The 23,006-nt window shown below is 40.9% G+C and overlaps 1 protein-coding gene and 1 long non-coding RNA gene across 7 annotated transcripts in view; one reads left to right on the plus strand and one right to left on the minus strand.

Moving 5' to 3' along the window:
• The window catches only part of OXR1 (oxidation resistance 1), a 374,848-nt gene that overhangs the window by 258,879 nt on the left and 92,963 nt on the right, over positions 1-23,006 (plus strand). The window contains exon 1 of one of the 6 annotated variants that reach the window (XM_045861028.1): positions 13,853-13,980. The exons of the other annotated variants lie outside the window; for them this stretch is intronic. Coding sequence (XP_045716984.1) covers positions 13,962-13,980 — 19 coding nt within the window. The 5' untranslated portion in view covers positions 13,853-13,961. Of the gene's footprint in view, positions 1-13,852; positions 13,981-23,006 lie in introns of those variants that run through there. 6 annotated transcript variants of the gene reach the window in all.
• LOC123833032 lies at positions 2,281-5,999 on the minus strand. Its single transcript, XR_006788155.1, has 3 exons — positions 5,929-5,999; positions 3,473-3,618; positions 2,281-2,513 (listed from the first exon to the last, which is right to left on the minus strand). It is a non-coding gene; the product is annotated as an uncharacterized LOC123833032 (long non-coding RNA).

Genomic DNA, 23,006 nt, shown 5'->3' on the forward strand with positions numbered 1-23,006 from the left:
CTTACTCTCAGCTGTGACTGGTATTCCTTAGCCTGCTATCTGTACTAACTGTTTTTCTTACAAGTATAAGCAATTTAAACTGCACCACTTTCGAGAATCGCTGTCATTGAGTCAGATTACCTCAATCTGCTTCGCTGCCATTATTGCCTCTAATGATTGCTCTTTGCTAAAGCGCCCAGAGGAGAGGGTGCAGAAGCTCACTCCTGTGCCCAAAGTGGTTCAGGCTGGAAACCCCTCCTTTCTTCCTTTTGACTGCCAAAGCACAACTAAAACAACAGTGCGAATATGACACCCTTTGTTATAGATCAAAGAATGGGAGAGAACAAGAGGTAAAGGTCATTACTGCAAAGAACAGAAAATGACTCAAATGTAGTCCCAGACACCACCGTTCTAAGAATGTACTGACATTTCCTGACCACTGAGGACCTCTGTCTCAGACTCAAGCCTCTTGACACATTGCTGGACTCTCAGAGCCACATAATGTTCTCTTCAGCTTAGATTTCTTGAAATCTTATAAATTGATAGAGGCGAGATTCTGGGACTTCTAATTTGCCTTAGGACAGAATCATTCCTTTGTGCTGAAAGGGATGTTAGGAAGAAGATTTCAGTGGGAAAGGCAAGTTTTTAGAAGAGATAACTGTATCTCTCAGACTCCAGCCTCTTAGCACATTGCTGGGGTCTCCGCACCCTGTTTCTACAACCCTCATCGGGCTCCCAGCTCTGCAGCCTCCCCCAAACTGGGAAGGCTGCACAGCTGTTTAGCTCCTCACCCCCACCCCAGGCTGGGCCCTAAGCATACACTTGTATTCTCATAACACCTTAAGGTATTCTGCAAAGTGCCATCCACTCAGGACTTCTACCCTCACCTTTACAGAGGATAGGCTCCAGATTTGAAGTTACAGTTGTTTTCTTTAGTATCTCCTGAATCAAATTCTCCCATGCCAACAACCTCAGCAAACCCTATTGATTAGTCAGGGTTCTCCAGAGAAACAAAACCAGTAAGAAATGTGTGTGTGTGTGTGTGTGTGTGTGTGTGTGTGTGTGTGTGTATTATTTCTATCTATGTAGAGAGATTTTATTTTATTTTTTTTTGTTTTGCTCTTTCTTTTTTTTATTTTAATCATTGTTCAAGTACAGTTTTCTCCCTCTTACTCCCAATCCAGCCCACCCACCCAACCCTTCTCTCTTCCCTCCCATTACCACCCCCACCCCTAGTTTTGGTCCATGTGTCCTTTAAATTTGTTCCGGTAAACCCTTCCCATTCTCCCCTGAAATTCCCTCTTCTCTCCCCTCTGGTCACTGTCAGCCTGTCCTCTATTTCAGTGTCTTTGGTTATATTTTGCTTGTTTCTTTGTTTTGTTGTTCAGGTTCCTGTTAAAGGTGAGACCATATGGTATTTGTCTTTCACTGCCTGGCTTGTTTCGTTTAGCATAATGCTTTCCAGTTCCATCCAAGCTGTTGCAAAGGGTAGGAGCTCCTTCTTTCTTTCTGCTGCATAGAATTCCATTGTGTAAATGTACCATAGTTTTTTGATCCATTCATTTACTGATGGGCATCTAGGTTGCTTCCAGCACCTAGCTATTGTAAATTGTGCTGCTATGAACATTGGGATGCATAGATTCTTTTGGATTGGTGTTTGAGTGTTCTAGAGAGATTTTATTTTTAAAAATGGGCTGATGTGATGGTGGGAGCTGGCACATATGAAATCTGTAGGGCAAGCGTGCTGGCAGGCTGGAAATTCAGGTAGGAGTTGATGTTGCATTCTTTAGTCCTAGCTTGGCAGGGGCAGGCCAGGCAGTCTGGAAGCCCAGACAGGGTTCCTGTGCTGCAGTCTTGATGCCTTATTTCTTCTTCAGGATACCTCAGCCTTTTCTTTTAAGGCCTTCAGTGGATTGGATAAGGCCCATCCACATTAAGGGGGTAATTCACTTTACTGAATGTTCACTGGTTTCAGTTAATAACATCTAAAAATTATTCACAGCCACATCTAGGCTGGCGTTTGACTAAAAAACTGGGCATATCACCTTGCCAAGTTTATGTATAAAATTACCCATCGTACTCTAGCTATTTGAATTTTTTTATGTACCAGGTACAAACATGGTCCCATCTTCAAGGCGCTTAAAGATTAGTTGAAAAGACTAGGCTTCTTTAAAACAGCCAGTACTTTCAAAAAGATCTCCTTACCCATTAGGAGCCCAACCCCAATATGCAGTACTGTCATATATACAGAATCGGGGTGAGGTCTGAGACCTCCAGTGGCAGCTTTGGCACCATTGTGTTAGGATGAGGAAGCACCACCATCCTATGGGAATTCGGGGCAGGGGGCCAGTTATTAGGAAAACAAGAGCATTTTTGAATGTGGAGGAACCTTATTAACTATCGAGAAGAAACTCTCTTTGGACATCATGGTGGTGCTGGTGTGGCATGATGGAGATGGGCCGTCCTGAGTGGAAAATCTGTGTGGGACAAAGCTCAACGGTGTTGACCATACCTTCCTCCTTCTTTTTCATTGCCTGTAAAATAGGAGTCATATTTTTTCAGAGCTTTAGTAAGGTTCAAATGAAAAAAATATACACATGTTCCAGCAAACAATTTCATACTCTTTAAATGGTAGATACGATATTGGTTCTTAGCTTTTTGTAAAATTCTTTGGGTATCACTCTCATTGTGACTTCCAACATTAAAAATCATTTCTTTTGAATTCATCCATTTGTTCACTAGGGAAAGATGAAGAAATTTATGCAGTAACAAATCTCAGTTGCTTTATGAAATAATGTGTTAGATTGCACGATTTTAAATGTGGGACAAAGAGGAGATAGGAAGAGTTTTATTGACTAAAACTGTTTGCTGCCTTTTCAGCACACAGCTGATTAACAAATGGTAGTACAGCTGTTTGCAATGACATAGAAGACATGGCTTCCTTTTGATAATTGTTATCTAAGTGTTTTTTTTGTTGTCGTTCTCGTACAGCTGTTTCCAAAAGGTTTATGTAACATGCCTGCAGGATATACCAAGAGGGAAGCATTTCAGAAATGAATTAAACAGCGTAGGCATGCGCACATGCATGCGATTGTGTTGCGTGGCCCGTGGACACTCACACGAGTATGATTCACACATCCCTTTCCGCAAAGCAGTGGAGACAGTGCCGGATGTCATTCTGGCTAAAAAGCCACATCAGGTCACAATCACTTAATGAGTCAGAGTTACATAATGCTCTCTTCAGCTTAGATTTTTTTGAAATCTTATAAATTGACAGAGGTGAGATTCTGGGACTTCTCATTTGCCTTAGGGCAGAATCATTCCTCTGTATTGAAAGGGGTGTTAGGAAGAAGGTGTCCCTGGGAAAGGCAAGTTTTTAGAAGAGATAACTGTATAATTCATAAAGATAAAAATATGTACTATTTCACACTTAAAAACTAAAATTTTTTAAAGGAATGAGTTACTAAAATGAAAGCTGTAGGAATTACAACACCAGGGTGGGGCATGGCTGGCTTCTTGCATTGCTGATTTGGTTTCTGTCTGAGCTCCACTTGTACAGGGCAAATATTCTTCCTTCTTCTCCAACAAGAGTCAGTCTCGGCTTGCCTGCTGGCCTGCTTTAGCTGAGCCAGCCACATTCTGTAGGGAAGGAGCCAGGACAGAAAGAGCTAAGATTTAATATTGTGAACAAGATTTTCACTAAAAGCCTCAAGCCGGGTATCTCTTACTTCTTATCTAGGTTGAAACAACATAAACACTAAGCTTGAAGGAATGGCACGTAGTTATTTGTGATAAGGCCTTTTTTACTTTTCTGGTTGGAAGGTGAGGCATCCTAACAAAGGCAAGCGTATTGTTTTTTATTAGGTGTGATGATACTCCATTGTCGTCCTATTATATGATGACATGTATGAGTATTGTTAGAAGAGTAGAACTACATTGAGCAGTTTTCTAAGAAAGAAAGATGATGATTGGAGGCTCCCCTCTAGATATTTCGGAAGAATTTGGAGGGGCAGAAGTTTTACTGGATGAGAGTATGGGCTTTGGTCAGACTAGCGTGTGACTTCTCTAAGCCTCCATTTTTATTGTTTGTAAAACGGGGATAACCATAGGTCCTGCCTCAGGCATGGTACGCATTTACCAGAGTATTTACCAGAAAGGAATACAAAGATGTATTAGTTAATACATCTTTGTATTGGTTTCCTGTTACAGTTGTAACAAATTACCAAAAAGCGTGTTGCTTGAAACAACCCAAATTTATTGTCTTATAGTTCTGCTGGTCGAAAGTCCAAAATGTATTTTATTCGGCTAAAGTCAGTATGTGGGTAGGGTTGCGTTCTTTCTGGAGGTTCTAGGGGAGGATTCTTTTCTTTTTTTGCCTTTACTAGCTTCTAGAGGGTTCTAGATGTTTCTCGTTCAAACCCTTGGCCCCTGACATCTTTAAAGGCAGCAATTTTCAGTCAAGTCTTTCTCGGGTCCCATCACTCAGACACTGACTCTCCTGTCTCCCTCTTCCATCTATGAGGAGCTTTGTGATGACTCTGGGCCACCAGGATAATATCCTATCTCGAGGCCAACTGCTTTGCGACCTTGATTCCCCTCTGCCATGTAAGGTCACATATTCATAGGTTCTGGGGATCAGGACAACACTTGCAGAGGTCTTTATTCTCCCTACCACACCAGGGTGCTTGCCACTGAGTAAACACACAGGGGGTGTTAGGGTTTGCTACTCTCAACCCCCTAGAAAAAAAGAAATCCTGTCTGAATGCTTTTTGTTGTTCTAGTAAGAAGATGCTAGCTGAGCGATGTCCCAGAAACCAACCGGATGAGTGTAGAACCCTCCCACAATGCCTTCCAACACCTTTTACAAACAGTTGTTTGGCACTCTGCCTTTAAAGCTGAACGGTAAAGAAGAGGGAACTTTCCTGTTCCCTCTTCTCTCTGCATTTCTCCCTTTCTTCGGGATATTTTCTGCTATGGCATCACCTCACCTATAGGTCGCTGACTCCCTAAAGTGAACTGGAGTGCTCTCCTTTCTGTCCAGCTTAAAGTACCCCCTGTCCAGCCTGACTGGGCAATTTCCCCTGATATTCCCAGTGTCCTTGGAAACAGAGGGGAGGGGGCAGTGGGACAAGGGGGGAAAGAAGGGGAAGGGCCTCGTTAAAGAACACACGTATGAAGGACTCATGGGCATGGACAGCAGGGTGGGGACTGACTGTGGGGGCAGGGGATGGGCAGGGTGGGGAGAGCAGTCGGGAAAAGTTGGGACAACTGTAACTGAAAGGCAATAAAAAAAAGAACATCTGCACCAGAAACTAATCTAACATGGTATGCCAACTGTAATTAAAAAATAAAATTAAGAAAAAGCAAAATAAATAAAGTAAAATAAAAATGAAAAAAGAAAACATGTCCAGAATTCGAATAACCATTTTTTAACTCAAACTACCCCCTCCTCCCTCCTGGCTTGCACGGCAACACCACCCTTTCCGTCACACAGATGTGAACACTGGGAGTCACTCCCCAGCCAGTCGGCTCCCACACTGGGACTGGCCAAGTTCAAGCTTTTTCTGCCCTTGCCTGGACTCCCGCCTCCTGCTTCCCTTCCTTGCTTCCCTGATGTGTGCCAGCACCCCCACTGAGTCTCAGGTCCCATCTCTCTGTCCCCTCTGCCTCAAATCAATCCTCCCACCTTAAAGGAGCCCTTTTGTTTTGCATTAAATCAGTCTTTGTCAGCATGCTGAAGGGCTCAGGCAATTATTTTTGAGCACCTACCATATGGCAGACATTGTACGTAGACAGTCTACATACATTACCTCCTTTAATCCTAGTTCAGGACCCTGGCAGGTAGACGTTATTTCTCCATTTTACAAGGGAGGCAGCAGAGGGTTACAAAGCTCTATGCAATTCAGCCAAAGGAACACAGTGGATAGCAGAGAGATCATTCAAACTCACCTGAAAGTCATTCAAAGCCCCTAACTTTGCCACCACAATGAAGCCCCACCATTTAACTTGATTTTTAAGGTATCTGTTTTATGAAGGCTCCTCTGAGTTTATGTGCTTTAGGGGTAAACCTTCAGTAGCCTAATGACAGATGGATCATGGTTTGGCCACCTTATTGGTGGTTTCTGTGGGCAACTAAAGACTGCTACGTGTACTATTTTTTATCAAAGATCTAGGACTTACACCTCTGCCTTTGGCATGGCTTGCAGGTTAGTCCAGGTGCATTTCTCATATCTCAAAGAAAAAAAAACAGAGGCGTGGTAAGGGAAGGAAGTCATTTGCCCATGTGTGGGTAGCTTTGAGGCACATTAAGTTAGGGCTCTTGTGAAGGTCAATAATCCTGATATATCTGTTTCTTTTCCATTAAAAATCAACTCTCAGTACCGAGTGACTAGCCAAGACGTGCTTTTTCTTCTTTGATCAAAGCACCCACAAAGGAAACAGAAACCAGTTTAGCAACTTTGTAAGTGGGTGCAAAAGGGCTGTTTTAAATAAAGCCTCACCTTGTTCAGCATTGTTCAGCCGTGGTCATGTTAGATTAGGAATGCTAATGGTGTATGTCTTCTCTCTCTGACTCTTACTGACTGCCTAGTGGGTTTACCTCTAGCTACTGCTTTGATGCACTGCATCTTTTAGAATTCTAATTTTGATTCTTCTGAAAGGTAACCTTAATCATTAAGTCTTCTTTATAGAAGTTGTTAGCAGCAAAACAGCACAAGAAATGTTACCAGACCTCAGTTTAGCAACCTTGGTACTAGGTACTTGTAACTCAAGGGCCTCTGGTACTTGAGTTTGGCAAAGAAAGGACTCACCAGGGAACTCAAATTATAAGAGAAAGTTTGTTTAGAAAGTCACAGAGGTAGAAAAGGTGAGCCAGCTGGGCTGCGTGGGCTCAGGAAACAAGTCACAGAAGCAAAGAAGGGCCCTTGGGGAGGGGGGAGGGGGGGGGTGGAGCAGAGAGAATGTGCCTGGGGGAAGGAGAAGGGGAAAGGAGAGTGTTTGCTCCCAAGAGAGATGGGGGTGGGGGGGAGAGAGAGAGAGAAAGAGAGAGAGAGAGAGAGAGAGAGAGAGAGAAAGAAATGTCCATGGCATCTCAAGTCTGGTCAAATTAGTAATTGGAAGTAAATTTAAGACAAAATAATGGGATTGTTTTGAAACTAGCATGAAGTATGTATACATTAATTCAGTCAATACGATTTTCCACAAATACTCATTGAACACCTGTTATGTGACCAGCAACTTTTGGTTGGGTCATTGAACAGGTATATATTGATCTCCTGCAATATTCTAGATACTGTTTTGGATGCAGAAATTACAGCAAGAATATGCTTAGAGCTTAAATTTTGGTAGAGGTGACTATTCACAATCATGTAAATGTGTACTAGCAGTTAATAAGTATTGTGAAGAAAAAACAAGTAAGGAGTGCTTCCTTAGATACTGTCATCAGGGAAGACCTCTCCATGCAAAAGGTATATGAACAGGAACTTAAATGAAAAGACACAGCAAGGTCAGGCCAATGTCTGGGGAAGAACATTCTAATAAAAGGGGAACAAGAGCAAAGGCCTTAGTGTAACAGGGTGCAGCCAAAGGGGGGGGCCAAATAGGGATTTAGAATGAGGTCCAGAACTCAGAGTGTCCAGGAAATATTAGAAAGATATATAGGATGTCCTCACCCCGTCCCCCCACAGGTGTGAGTTGGGGGAAGGGACCCATGGAGCATGAACATGTAGGGCCGTTTTGTACAGCAACAGCTTTGCAGCTAACCTCTGGCATGGTCATTTAACATATCTATAACCTTTAACTGGTTGCATAGATATGTCAAATAGCTGTGGCCATGCTTTGAGCCGGGGGATGGAAGTGACTTCCACTCAAGATATAACTGGGGGGCAACTCCCCCTGGTTACAGCGCCTGCATGAGAGCTTGGAAAAGATTGGCTCCATGACATGGGGCCACACCTGCCTAGGCTCATGATGGCAGCCCAGTAAACTTGGAATAATACAGGAATGCTGGCAGGTGTAATTGACTGTAGGAGGGGTTGGAAAAGGGGGTGCAGAGGAAGATTGGTGTGGGGATTTAAACCCAGACACAGCAGCCATTGAAAAGAGAACCACACAGTTTTGGAGAGAATGGGGAACCCTGCAGCTTTGAAGGGGGGAACCATGCAGCTTTTGGGTGCTCCTTTTGGCCACATGGCTTAGGAAGTAGGAGAGACTTGCCTGGAAGAAAAAGGGGCACAAGGACTTTTGCTGGTGGGTCATGAGAAGGTGCCACATGGCTTTGCATATATTGGAGATACTGACGACGACACAGCTGATGGTGCCAGGAGCCTGAATCACAGACTTCTACTTCTTTTCCTGAGTTATGGTACCCCAGATTAGGGCAGAAGGAGAAGAAAGGACTGTGTGAGGCTGTGGGTATCCTAAAGGACTTTGATATTTAAATGAAGACATTAGGTCACCACTTTAAGTCTGTATAGCTTTAAATAAACATTTCCTTTACTTTTCACAAGTCTCTGGCATTAAGAGACACCTTTCCTCTGGCGTTGGACAAGTGAACCTAGTGGGTGGTCCTTTCAGTAATAGTATATTGTACCCCCCTTGGCCCTGTTCTGTAACATTAGGACAGGAACATGCTCAGTGTGTTCAAAGAACAACAAAGGGGCCTGCTTGTGTTAAGCTCAGTGAGCAAGAGAGTGATGATGGAAAGTTCTTATGGCCAGATGCTGACATAGTGAGCAGCGAATCCACTCTGTCAGTCGAATTCAGTCTGGGTCTTCACTTAAGTTGTACTCATGATGTTGTACTTTGCCTGAGACCCCAAACTGCATTGCATTTTGTGGGAAAGAAGGGATACTGGGGACCAAGGACAGTGGGAGAAGAGCCTCCCCAGTGCAGAGATGTTGCTCTGAGGATTAATGAGCCAGAACTGGCTAGAACCTGCAGAGCTGGGAGGGTGATGTCAGAAAGGTAGGGGAGGGGGAGCATACCCTTTGTCCCACGCAGACTAGCAGCCCGGACATCCACATCTCTTCCCTCCACCCTTTCCCATCCCCCGTCTTCCCTGACTGTTCCAACATTCACTCAGCCGAACTCTAGGTTCTTTCCAGCCATTACATGGTCATGCAGATACTTCTGCTTTTGAACGGTAGCAGTGACTCTTGTGCTGCATTACAACCAAGTGTAATACATCATTTTAAAATATAAAATAAAATAGTGAATTCCAATTTTTATACCAGTTTCCAGCCATGTGGTATATATAGACCAAATGTTATCGAATTTTAATGTATACACCTCTGTATGAAAAAAATATGTAAAGACAACAACAACAATAAAAGGTCATTCTGTATTTCCAGAGGAGTGACTTGTTTCCAGGATCAACCTATATAGACAGTAAGAGCTTCAGTTATTTTCTGAAATGATATCTATTTCATTTTTTTCTTGTTAATCAGAGTCTAATCACTTCAACATTTTTATCTTTTATTTTCTTATCAAGGTTAAAGCTAATTCATTATTATGATCTGAGAGTTCTTTTTATTTTTTCTGCATCTCTTTTTTTATGACAGTTTGAATTTTCTAAGTCAGATAGTTAAGAGAAGCTTTGGTTTGAAGAGTTCATCCTAATAAATTTCTATGTTGAAAAGAATGTTGTCTTAACATGCCCTATCTTCACATGGCAGGTGCTATGTGAAATATCTATGCATACTTATATAGCTCTTTCTTCAAAATGGTAATTTAACAAGCTGGTATTTATTGAGCACTTATTCCATGCCAAGTACTATTATAATTACATTGTATATATTAAATCATCGTAGCAGCCCTATGAGGTAGGAAGTATTAAAATCCTATTTTCATTGACGAAAATACTGAGAGGCAGAGAGTTCAATAATTCACTCAGGCCTCAGGACTGTAAAGTGAAGGAATGGAGATTTTCTCTGCTCTCTGCTATGCACTGCTGCATTCGCTGAGACAGCCCAGAGAATGCAGGGAGCAAGCTGACTCCTCGGTGTGGATTGCTGAGAAATCTAACAGGAGGGAGGAAGGGATGCAACACGTGCGCCCTACTCAATATGAGACATTTTCCCCAAAGGAAAAGCACAGGACTTTAAGGGACTTCTTTTCTTTTTCTTTTTCAGGGACTTTTTTTCTTTAGTCAGTAAGTATGTTCACAAGGAGAAAGAGAGAAGGAAATAAAAATGGCTGTGGAGATCAGGTGGCGGATCACCACCATAACCCCAGTACTTAGCACAGACACCTAGTTGCTCAGTAAACAGCATTCATGCGTGTTACATGCCACCCGATCTGGGTTAGTGGAAGCTCTTCTGTGCAGGCTAGACAAACAGGAATGTTGTGAAGTATGTGTTTTCCATGAAGCCTAATTCACTTGAAATACCTTATATATAGCCAACAATAATTGCTACTATAAGTAGTCAAATTTTCTTTTAAGAATTGCTCTTAAGCCTTGGCTGGTGTAGCTCAGTGGTTTGAGCGTGGGCTTCGAACCAAAGTGTCGCAGGTTCGATTCCCAGTCAGGGTACATGCCTGGGTTGCAGGCCATGACCCCCAGCAACCGCACATTGATGTTTCTCTCTCTCTCTTTCTCCCTCCCTTCCCTCTCTAAAATAAATAAATAAATAAATAAATAAAAATCTTTAAAAAAAAGAATTGCTCTTAAAACACCTCTTCTGTCCAAAAGGGAAATTAGTTAAATATTTGGTAAGTAACCATTCCCGTAGGGAAGCTAGAGGTGTTCTCTTGTCTTTCCTTGTATCCATCCCCTGGAGAACCTTGTTTCAGAACTGACACCATCTACCCTGCAGCATCTGGACCACATACAAGTGGTCCCTTCTGGTACTTCACTTAGGAGAAGTGTTCTTTCTGGTCTTCTGCAGAGTGCATTTTGATAAGGGAACACACTACAAGTCAAAATCACATCTCAGGTTAAGACTGTCTCCTTGGCATTCTAATGGAGGGTTTTGTAAAAATGTGATATTAGTGAAAGTACTTTTATAATCCTACCTTCCAACAATTAACATCTGTCTATCAACAGCAAGATCAGATGATTTCAAAATTATCCAAATTTTGGAAGGATTTTTTTATCATAAAATTTCATTAGCAAAGGGTCTTATCCCTACCATGGTCACAAAAAAAGTCGAGTTTAAACAAGGTCCAATTATGTAATTGAGCAGATTTATCCATCTCATGAAAACTAAACCAACAGACATTTAAAGTCATGTGATCATAGTTAATAATAATGTATTGTACACTTAAAATTTCTTAAGAGGTTACATCTCATGCTAAGTGTTTTTGCCATAATAAAAATTGAAAAAAAAATACTTTTTAAAAAATGTTAAATAAGTCACATCATCATAAATTGGTCAATCTATAGGATATCGATACAGATATGAGGAAAAATCAAGAAGTAAACTAGGAAAATAAATAAAACTAAATGAGAATAAGAATATAAAATAAAAACTAGAGGAGATGTGGAAACAGTGGCATTTCTCCACAGCATTAAAAATAGTTTAAAATCAGAGCTTCTTGGGAACCTGGATCCCAAAGGTGATGGATAGTGAAGAGAAGAAACACCGAAGACCCAGTGTTTATTCATTGGAAGCTATGTTTACCAGATGCCTAGTGGACCAACTCCAAATAAGTTAAAAGATTGATTTAATTATACTTAGCCTAGAAAGAGCTACACTTAGGTGACAAGTGATTCAGATCTAATTCCTATTAGATTCCTAAGGAGAGCAATAGGAAGAAAATGACAAACTATTGGGAAATATGTATCTCGTGTAGCTCTGGCACATGTGGAGATATAAATATTTGCTTCTATATGTACCCACATATGACCAGCTCACAAGAGTGTTTGATATGAGTGTGTGTGTATATGTGTGTCTTTATAGCTCTCTTACTCATATTGAAACACAATGCAAATATAGATAGAATGACCACCTATGTGAGACGGAAATACGTCAAGGTTCCCCTGTTGCATTTTCTACAGAGGCTGAAAACCATGTGCCTATGTTTTGTAGAGGGTTGTTTTGTGGGTGAATTTCTTCTAATATGAAGTCTCACTTAGAGAGACAAAAAGAGCCAATGCATTCCCACCTTCTCTCTGCTGCTGTTTCCTGAGCGTCTGTGGCGATGCTACATTATTTGAGGATGGCTGTCAGAGCATCCCCAAAACACTTCTGCTCTTTCTTTTTGCGCATCATATAAAGCTACAAGGAAACAGTCTTTCATTAATTTTCTCTGCATAGCTGACTCAGCAAAACTTTAACAGTAAACAGTATCTCCCAGGGTAGTTGTGTTGTTATATGAAAACATTAGTTGAAGCACTTTGTAAGTGATAAAGCATCACACATATAGGAAGGCACTGTCATCATTAGCATTACATTAATGTAGTCAAATAGTATTGGGACTGGAATAAGCCAATTATGTCATTATGGAAAAGGGTGGAAATTAATATCTTTTTTGTTTGTTTTGTTTTTGTTTTTGTTTTTTTTTTGTAAAGTACAGTGCTTTCTCAAACTGGAGTATGCCTACAATTTATCTGGAAATACTCTTTTTTTTAAGATTTTATTTATTTATTTTTAGAGAGGGAAGGGAGGGAGGGAGGGAGAGAGACAGACAGACAGACAGACAGACAGACAGACATCAATGTGCGGTTGCCGGGGGTTATGGCCTGCAACCCAGGAATGTACCCTGGCTGGGAATCGAACCTGGGACACTTTAGTTCCCAGCCCGCGCTCAATCCACTGAGCTACGCCAGCCAGGGGGAAATTAATATCTTTTAAACTCCTAATTATAGCAGTGTCCTGAACTTGACTAGAAATTTGATATAGGCTGCCTTATTTATTTAATAGCATTCACAGGGAATATTACCGAACTCCTACAGGAGCCAAATAAAGAGTCTGTGTTGGATACAAATGTAGCTCCATGGAGTAGACATCATGCATTTAGAATTGAGAATGAATCATATTTCCAATTTATACCATGTCCCTCTAAAACCATGTTGGCTTGGTCAGGTACTTTGCTAGTCAGTGAGTAGCTTACAATGGAGCTGTCAGAACTTGGCCAAGGCCCTAAGTTTTTTATTGCAGGCGCAATCTGGGTGTCGTTACTATTACATAGAGTGTCATTGTCACGAACTGACTGCAATGTAAACTTCGTTTTCTTTATAATCAGTCAGCTCATTATGATGTACTAACTGCATATATTCTTAAATAACTTGTATATATTTTTAACCTGCCTCTAGATTCCATCTATTCTGCCATCCAGTAGTCCTTGGACTAGGCAGGGATGTTTCCACCTGAGTTGGCATTTTCTCTGCCCGATGATTGTTGATCCCTCTCCCCTCCCCCAACAAAATACAGTATAATGGGTGTTGTGGTAAATTCCCTCCTTGTCCTCATAGGGAAAAATGCAGAAAAAAAATAAGTATGATGCCAAGCAGCGTGTACTATATCATGACGACACTGATAAAGATCCTGGTGGGAGGCAGCACTAGCAGTATTTAAGTGTCCGTGAGGGTACCAAACACCAGAACATTACAAAATACCTGACCTTTTCAGAGCCACTTCCTGTCAGCACTATTAGCAGTAATAACAGAGATTTGTTGAAGGTGGCTGTGCCACTGATACACTTTACAATGAGGGACTGTATAGAAGTTAGCTATTGAGTTCTGTTATCTCACTCCATGATAAATGTATGGGGTCAACTTAGTAACATATTATGTAGAGCGTGCTGGCACTGTTTCCAAAATGTTCAGTGAACCAGCAGCAAGTCCAAAGTCATTAGGCGGATACAGCGTGCAGAAACAGAAACCTCTGAGTCCCACACACTGCCACCAGGGGTCAGGGACCAGACGCTGTCTCTGAGAGGAAGTGTTGTGTTACCGGGAAGCACAGGGACCAGAATCCTTGTCTTCTCTTCCTGAGGGTGGCATATTGCTGTCCCAGGAGTCTGAAGAGAGGATCTCAGAAATGTTCTGCCCACGTAAAGGTATGTGTAAGTGCTCTCAGCTTTAAACAAGTCATTTTGGAAAATCACATAAGGCTGACTTTATATTTCCAAAATCCAGATGGTTTTGGATCTGCTGGCTATGGTCTCCAGAGAGGGAATGTTTGGTGAGGGCGGTGGGGAAGGAGTAAACTCTGTTGGAATACTAATTTAAATACAGAATTTATTTTTTAAAAAAAGACTTGCTGTGCATGTACATTATTTGTCTATGATTTGCTGTGGGTCCTGCTGCTGGGGTTCTATAAGAGGGAACTCCCCAAAATAGATTCAGACATAGAGATGTTGAGTCTGTCTTCATGTCCGTGGACATTTATAACAGTCGTTCAGAGACCTTTGCATTCATTCGCAGGAAATCACTTGTCAGTAGGTTCCCATATTGCCTGACCCTGCCCTTAACTGAAAAAGCGTGCACAACTAGGGTAATCACAGTGATTGAGGCACATGATCGGGCTTTTATCACCGCCGAGCTGTGAGTTTCAAAGACTGATAATACGTACGTTTCAGTAGCTTCTCCCAACCACCCACTTAAAAGTTTGCTCAAATATCCTTGTTTTCCTTTAGCATTTTATTTCTCTAAGTTCTCTAGGCTCCAGAGAAATGAGGAGAGAAAGAGAGAGGAGTTTCTTGTTATTTTTTTTCCCAGTTTTAGCCAAGTCAAAATAACATTACTGATGGATCGACTTGTACCTTTTAAATGGGAGCAATAAAGATATAAAAAGATCTGAGGCGTGTAAGTAACCTCTTTGATTTTTAATGGCATGAAGCAGATGGAATTCATTATTGACTTTTAAAAATGAAATTGCTCTACGTTATTATTTATTTATGGGTTTTCCTTTCACAAGAAGTAATTACCATTACTAGGTTAGTTTTTCCTCAGTCACCAGCAGCTGTATGACAACACTGGAATGTGTAATATAGTTTACCACTTAGGCATGAAGCTTAATGATGTTGCAGAATATTATTTCTCAAATTAATAATAAATTCATGAGCATAATGCACAGCTAAAAGGTTGAGTGTCTTTTTTATTTGGGTAATTTCAAAAACAATTATTTCACATTATAAAGCAATTTGTTTATAAAGTTCTCATTGCAGAAACAGAAATGTTTTAAATTAGAAATAAACAGTCTGATTTCATTTTTCCAGTTCAGCACACAGATTTTGTGATGATAATCACAATACATACAAAATGCCCAAGTAAAATATTTAGCCCAAATGACTTTTTGACTTTAATCGCAAAATCTAAAACTTTTAAATCATCATGGAGGTTGACAACCAGTCATAACAAAATTTTATTTCCAAGCAATGCCCAATATTTAATCATCACTTTTAGTTCAAATTTGAGAGGTATTAAAATTGTCTCATTTTCAGTTTTCACCCTAGAGTGGACAAATCTTCAGTATTATGTAAGAAGTTATAGATGTTACAGAAATCTATGCTGTCCTTTTCAAAGTTGGTGTTTTAAAGCATGATTTCACATACAGGACAACAAGTATACTTTATAAGATCAGCTCTGATACAGACAAGATTCAGACTACTCTTAAATTTCAGTGAAGCTCTTGGCTAAAGTAGACCCCTCCTTCCGTTTTACTACTGTGATCCTACCTGTCCTTCCCTTCCCCAGCTGCTTCCTTCCTCCTGACTCTCTCCCCTTCCCCTCTCTCCCGTTCCTTACACCGTCCGGCACTTGCACACTCGGACATCTTTCTGCACGAGTGAATCCATTTTTTTCATAGTGGTCATCAATCATTGTGAAACTGAAGGATAGCAATTAATATTTCATATGTAGCACTTAAGCCTCTTCATCGAGATGCTGCATTTTGCTTCTTTGTACACATCCATAGCCACTTAATAAATGCTTATTGATTGTCTAGTAAAGTTAGATTATGACTGATTTTTGAGAATTTTCATACTCTGTGCAGTTACCAGTACTACAGTTCCTTGGTTCTAAGGTGCACCATTATTTTACCTTTTAACTTTTTTAAAATCTGAAAGTAACTTAGGATCAATGGCATATCATAGTTTAACTGGCAAGGTTTACTTTTTCTTTTTTCTGGCTTGGTGGCATATCTTCTAATCAATGCTATCTTAAGTTTGATGACATACTGCAGTAAAAAAAGATAAATCTATTACTTGCATAATATGCTAAAGGCTGCACATTTCATATTTAAACTTTGTGAGAATATCGGGGGCGGGGGTATTTGCTTGCTGTGGCTTTTTTTATAGCTAACATTGCCCTTCCCTCACCACCTTCCTCCGCCCTGATTGCCTTGCCCCCGGCCTTCTACCTGTGCTTGGACCATCCGTCTCGACTGAACACCTCTGGAAAAGATGCAGAGAATTTTATTAGTAATTTAATTATGGATACATAGCTGTAGTGAAATGGAAAGGGTACAGGTTTTTTAAACTAAAGACCTGGGTTCAGGTCATGGCTCTGACCTGATCAGTGTATTTACTGATCCAACAATTATTCTCAGAGCTTCACATTATCCATCAAAGAATAGAAATAACATGAGTAATTTCTTCATCACTGGAGTGTTAGGGCAGTTTGTAAAAACGATTGGACCAGTAAAAATATTGAATATTAAATGTATATGAGAGCACTTTATAAACAGTGAAGTACTGTTCAATGATAAATTTTAGCATCAACATCAAACAAAACATAATTAGACTGTGAGAGGAAAGTTGAGGGGAAAAAAGCAATTATAGACTCTGTTCCCAACAAAAGGAATAAGCTCTACATTTTACTTGTCCTTAGAAATGATGTTATGACCCATTGCTCTGTCTGAAATCCAAGGAGAACTGTGAAATGTATCTTCAGAAAACATCCTTGCTATAATGGTCCTGGCTATTTTGAATCCCAGTGCTGAACCCCTGACAGTCTCCGAGTGCTTATGTCCTTTGTTTAGTTAGCAGAGCCACAGCCTGCAGCCGCTCTGTGGTGGTACAAATAAGACATCACTGAGATTCCCCAATTCCTTCCCTGCTTTTGTACCTTCCAGGTAAGAGACAAATCAGTCTGTAAATTACTGCAAGGCTTTGGTTTTAGAAAAACTGATGTATGCATGTTTAGCAGCGGACTTTGGAATCATTGTATGACATTTTTGTCTAAATCATTGCTGTCAAGGACACACATGTTGCGAGAGTTGGGGGAAGTGGAGGAGTTGCCAGCATTAGTGGTCTTTCTGTGTTTTGTGTATTTTAGTTGCCTATTTGTTGGGCCCCAGTGTTATTTACTTACCAGGCCCTATTTTACATAAAAACTTAAACTGACATAGAATTTGCACATGAACTTGTATCTTCATAGAGCCTTCCTTGGCACAGAAAGACAAACACACAAAACACACATCTTACTTCCTGCCAGTTCTTCCTCATCCGCTCCACTCCTACTACACTGCCCTTGTTGCTATTCCTTGAACGCACCAGATACGTTCTTTCTCAAGACTTTTGTAATGACTGTTCCCTCTGCCTTGGTGGCTCCGCCCACAGAGATTGGCATGGCTGGCCAGCTGTTGGCTTTGTTCGGTCATCGTTGAGAAGTTGATTTCTCAGTGTGACCTCCCCTGAACACGTCCATATAACGTCAAACCTCAGTAGTTCACGTCTCTCTTTTCTGCCCTTTTATTCTCCTCAGCACTTATCCCTAACACGCGTATGTGTGTTCATATTCGTGTTGTTAACTGCAATGCAAACTCTATAGAGAAGGAATTTCATCTCTTTTTTTTTTTTTTTTTTTGCCTATTCTATCCCTCCTACAAAGAGCAGAGCCGGGTGCATAATATGTCCTCAGTAAATATTTGTTGAGTATATATATATATATATATATATATATATATATATCCTCCCCTCAAACCCTATTCATTAGGTACAATTACACCCCATTTCACAAATGAGGAAGTTATGACACAGAAAGATTAAGAAATTTGCCTAAGGTCAAACAAGCTACGCAAGAGTCAGAGCCAGGATTGAAACCCAAGACCCTGGCGCAGAGTCTGTGTTCAAAATTCTCCACAGTCCTTATTTAAATGGCTGAGCAAAATAATTGAAAAAATAGAAGTATGTGTAGAACCGTCCACTCTCAATGATTTTCTTTAATAGGCATGCCTTCCGGTTAAGTGGAAAATTGAGAGTTGCCTGGCTTAGCACAATCAGAAAAAGACAAGCCTCTTTCTCCCATTATCTTTCAGGTTTTTTTTCCTAAAAAGAAAGTGTGAGTTTTTAATATAGGAAAATACAAGAACGAATGGCCCCAGTCCCACCCATGATGACATTCAAATAGTAATAATAAAGTGACATATGGGCAATGGTGCAAAAGAAAAAAGTTAACCCTGTGGAAATACATAGGGGTGGGCAAGAGTAGATTAATAATAATAATAAATACACAATAAGTAAGCAATGAATAATAATACAAGAATAAACTGTTTGGCATACTCACAACTGTAAACCTACTTTTGTCCCCTCCTGCATATTTGCATTTTTATATCATCGCTACTATTATATGATTTACTAATTTTGAATCACTAGAAAGTTAATGATGATGACATATGAAGGTGACAAAAAAGATATCAAACGACCCAAATGCTTTCAGAGTGGGGGTCCCCAGCATCTGGGCCATGGACCAGCGCTGGTCCGTGCCTGTTAGGAACCAGGCCTCACAACAGGAGGTGAGCTGAATGTAATGTGCTCGACTCATCCCAAAACCATCCCCCGCCCCCCACCAACCCTGGCCCTAAAAAAACTGTCTTCCAGGAAATCGGTCTCTGGTGCCAAAAAGGTTGCACACTGCTGTTTTCAGAGCATCTGTTTTCTGCTTCTCCCCTGAAGCCAAGAAACAATCACTTTGATATTTAGTTCTTCCAGTTCCAGGCAGGAGCTTACTTGCTGCCTCTTAAGACGTGATTAAACCCTCATACCCCTTAGTAACAACAACAACACAAAAAAACAGTCTGGAAACATTACCAGTGCTGGTGCAATTCATAGCTGAAAGCATTAGCATTGAGGCAAGTCCTAAAGCTTCTGCCATGAGGCGATGTAAGAGAAGGCGGAGGCTGGAGACATGGGGGTCTGCCAGCCTCCCCTTCTGTAGGTCTGTGGTATTGCAGTTAGGATTTCCCATGCTACTGTTACTGAGAGTGACTCCCAACCTTTTTTATTTCTCCTTTCCCTTCCCATCCATTATCCATACTTAATGATCCTTCTAAAACATACTCAGAATGATATCGAAAAAGTTATAGCTTTCTCCGCCTCAAGCCAGCTAAGCCTAATAATTAATGGTAACCTATTGGAGTCAACCAACCATACCTGGCATTCCTACACACCTGCACACACAGCTCATTGGTTCTCTCTTTTAAGAACCCTTACAGATCACCCACTGCCTGCTCTGTGTATTCCACACTCCTTGTACGGCACACAAAGTCTTTCATGGATTAGAACCTACCTCCCTAGTATCTCCTGTGTTCTTTACACTCTACACATAGACCTGATTTTAGGAAAGCCTGTCCATTGGATTACTGCAAGAGTTCAATGAGAAATGTATGTAAAGTACTTAATAATAACTAGGATTTATTTAACACTTACCATCTTACCAGATGCCAAAGACTGAGCTTCCATGTGTTCTGTGATTTAAACTTCATACAAGCCCATGAGGTGTCGATACTTTAATAAATCTCCATTCTCTAAATGAAGAAATACTTTGAAATGTCAGACAACTCGCCCAAGGTCATATTTGTAGACAGAAATGGGGTTGTAATTCTATCTGTCCAACTCCAAAACTGATGCTTTTATAGATTTTAGTGCTACCTGGCACATTGCCTGCTGTACAATTTGGGTTGATTAAATATTCATTTTTAAAGTCCATTACTACAAAACTTACAGTATGTAAAAAATGACCTTTTTTTTTCTTCCATTGCCCACCACTTTAACCAATGTTAACTGATAAACTACTTCTTTGACTCTTTCTAGGTGCGCATCTCCTCCGCGCCGTCCTCTTTCATCTGCACGCTCACCGTACTGTAGTGTGAAGATGCGTTCAGATAGCTCATGCCTCTGACCTGTTGGCGGTCCCTCGGGTGCAGGCACCCTATCTTTATTGTTTTCGTATCCTCAGAGCTGAGCATAATGTGCAGCACTCAGAAGTTGTTGAACAAGTGAAGGGGTGAAGCAATGTCTGAGGAGAATTTTGAAATCTCTGGGGCTTCCCCTTGCTCAAAAATGAGGAATTCCTTCTTCCATCTAATGTGTAACAGACTAACTCTCCAAATAACACTCAGCCAGATCACTAGGAAAGAGTGTAATCAGATTCACAGAGGGAGGAGGGGGTGAGGAGAAGACAAAATCATCCCCTTTCTCTTCCTTCCTCTTTTTCCTCTGTACCATTGAGATGTTTTTCCTACCAAATGAAAAAGAGACAAGATTGAAGGAGCAAGGCAACATTTAGAAATAGTGAAGTTAAATTTAAACTCTCACTAAAAGGACTAGTAATGCCTCATGCTAAGTTGTCTAAGACTCAAGTCTTAGGCTCCCCCCACCCACAGCTGATTCTTTTTAAAATCTCCAAACACAGCTACACCAACAGCAAAAGCATTAATGAGTTAGGAAACCTTCCTAAATTCTAACATCTGAACGTTGGAGGGAAGTCAGCTGACAGGCACATGATCACTGAGTAAGTCAGCCCTGGCCCCAGGAACAGAGCTTAAGTCTGCAGACTGCTGGGCCAGGCTTCCGCTCCTCCAACTCCTGCCACGAGCCCTGGAGGCTTTGGTAAAAATAGAGGCTGTTATATTTGTCAAACTAAGTCACTGTTACTGCCAGTGCTCATATTCTGTTTTTATTTGTTTGATAAAATAATAATTTTAAACCCATAGATGTCTGTGTTCTATTGGTTGGTATATATAATAGTATTAATGTCAAGAATACCAACATAGAAATACTTCTAGAATTTACATTATCCCCTAAAATATAGAGAGCTCATGCCCCGGCTGGGTGGCTCAGTTGGTTGGAGTGTTGTCCCATATACCAAAAGGCCATGGGTTCAATTCCGAGTCCGAGAACATACCTAGATTGCAGTTTCAGTCCCCAGTCGGGTCTATGTACAGGAGGCAGCCAGTTGATATCTCCCTCCCTCTCTCTCTCTCTCTCTCTCTCTCTCTCTCTCTCTCTTCCTTCTCTCTCCCTAAAATCAATAAACATATCCTCCAATGAGAATTAAATAAATAAATCTCACATATATCAGCACAAAAGCATCATTATTCTGTATGACGATGAGGGAAACATTACTTTTAATCAATGGCTTTCTCTTTTTTTTAAACTTGAGTGGCAGGATCCTCCATCTCGAGGTGACATTTGACAACTGTAAGGTCTAGAGCAGGTTTGGGACCCTGGGTGAAAATAGTAATGCTGTGACACAAAATAACAGTCAGTGAGATCTGAATACAGTTTGCTGCCCCTGCAAGTTACAACCCCGCGGCGTCTCAAAAGAGTGAAACACCTGCCTCTGCCTATAACTTTATAGACGAGCCTAAAAAATCTCACCCCCGTGACCTCCTTTGTCCTCTTTTTGTGGAGGGAAGTGGTGGCTCAGATTTCTCTGCAGAGGTGAAAGTCAGCTGTTACCTGGGTTCAGGTCCTTGCATGGCTACCTGCCAGGTGTACAACAGCAGACAAGTCAATGAGCCTTCTTTACATCTTGTTTCTGTTTCTTCATCAGCAGCATGGGGATGATGTTACTCTCCTTTCCCATAAGGTTGTTGCAAAGATTAATGGCTGTGTGTAAACAACAGCTTAAATCAAAACCTTGGAACTGAAAAGGACCTTCCCAAGGTGAATCCACCTCACCATTTTTTAGCTACAAAAATGAGGGGCAGGAATGGTAAATGTTGTGCCCAAGGCCATTAAGCCTATGAATCGTCTGGGGCTAGAAACCAAGTCTTTAACTTGAATGTGCTTCATTTTATTTTACTTTTTAAATATTTTTTTCACATGATAGGCACAGTAGAATTGACATGCACATAGAAGGAGCATAAAGACTATGATAGAACGATCTGAAAAAGGAAGTAGATATTTTACCCCAAGTAACATGACAGCAGATAACAAAAGAGGAAGGTACAAGGAAGAATAATGATTAGAGTTGAGTATCATGCCAAACATACATTACAATGTGAAAAGCTTTTAATTACCTGATCTGTATTACCTGATGGGTAGCTAATATATCTACTGAGGATATTTGTTAAATGTATAGAGAATAATCAAAAGCACATCCCTTGCCTTCCCCCTTTCTAGCACTCTCTGAATTCTAGGATGTAGCAGTCTTCACAATGAGCACCCAATCCCTGCTTTGTGCAGCCTTGCCACCTGGCCTGGGAGGGGGTGCAGAGGTGGTGAGAGGAAGTTTAAGGGGCTGACTTGGAGAGAGGAGTTGCTTAGGTTAGATGAGGAATCATCTAACAGGAGAACCCCTCACTCTCAAATCCTAGAGGTTCTACTGGATTTACAGGTCTTTCTTACCAACTGCAGATATCCTCTTAAAATAATCATGTCCCCATAAATTACTTCAGTAATGCTAATTCTACATTCCTCTTCTCATCACATCAGCTTTGACTGGGGACAGGAATCAATAGTAGATGCCAAAGGGTATTGAGTGCCAGGAGGAAAAAGCAGCTCATTAAAAAAAAAAAAAAAACAGATTAGTGAGAAATGCCAAAAATAGCTTTTGGCTACTTTTATATTTTGCTTAGGGCTATAGAGACAGCCAGTTAAAATCCAAGATGTGGGAGCATTTGATATCTTGCTCCCTGGCATGTCTTCACTTTGGCACAAAAAAACTCTTATAAAAATTCAAAAAAAAAATCCAAGATGTGACAGTAGCCTTTTTCTCATGCTCTAGGACTTGATGTTGAGTGCACTATCTCATGATTGCAGGAATAAGAACAAGTCAAATTTGTGGTCTAGGAATTAGCAGACATCATCATCTAAAAGAGTCAATGGAAGATGACAGAGCTGGAACCTGAGAACCT

This window comes from Phyllostomus hastatus, unplaced genomic scaffold, assembly GCF_019186645.2.
Source record: "Phyllostomus hastatus isolate PE091 unplaced genomic scaffold, TTU_PhHast_1.1 phas_scaffold_21, whole genome shotgun sequence".
In the NCBI taxonomy this organism is placed as follows: Eukaryota; Metazoa; Chordata; class Mammalia; order Chiroptera; family Phyllostomidae; genus Phyllostomus; species Phyllostomus hastatus.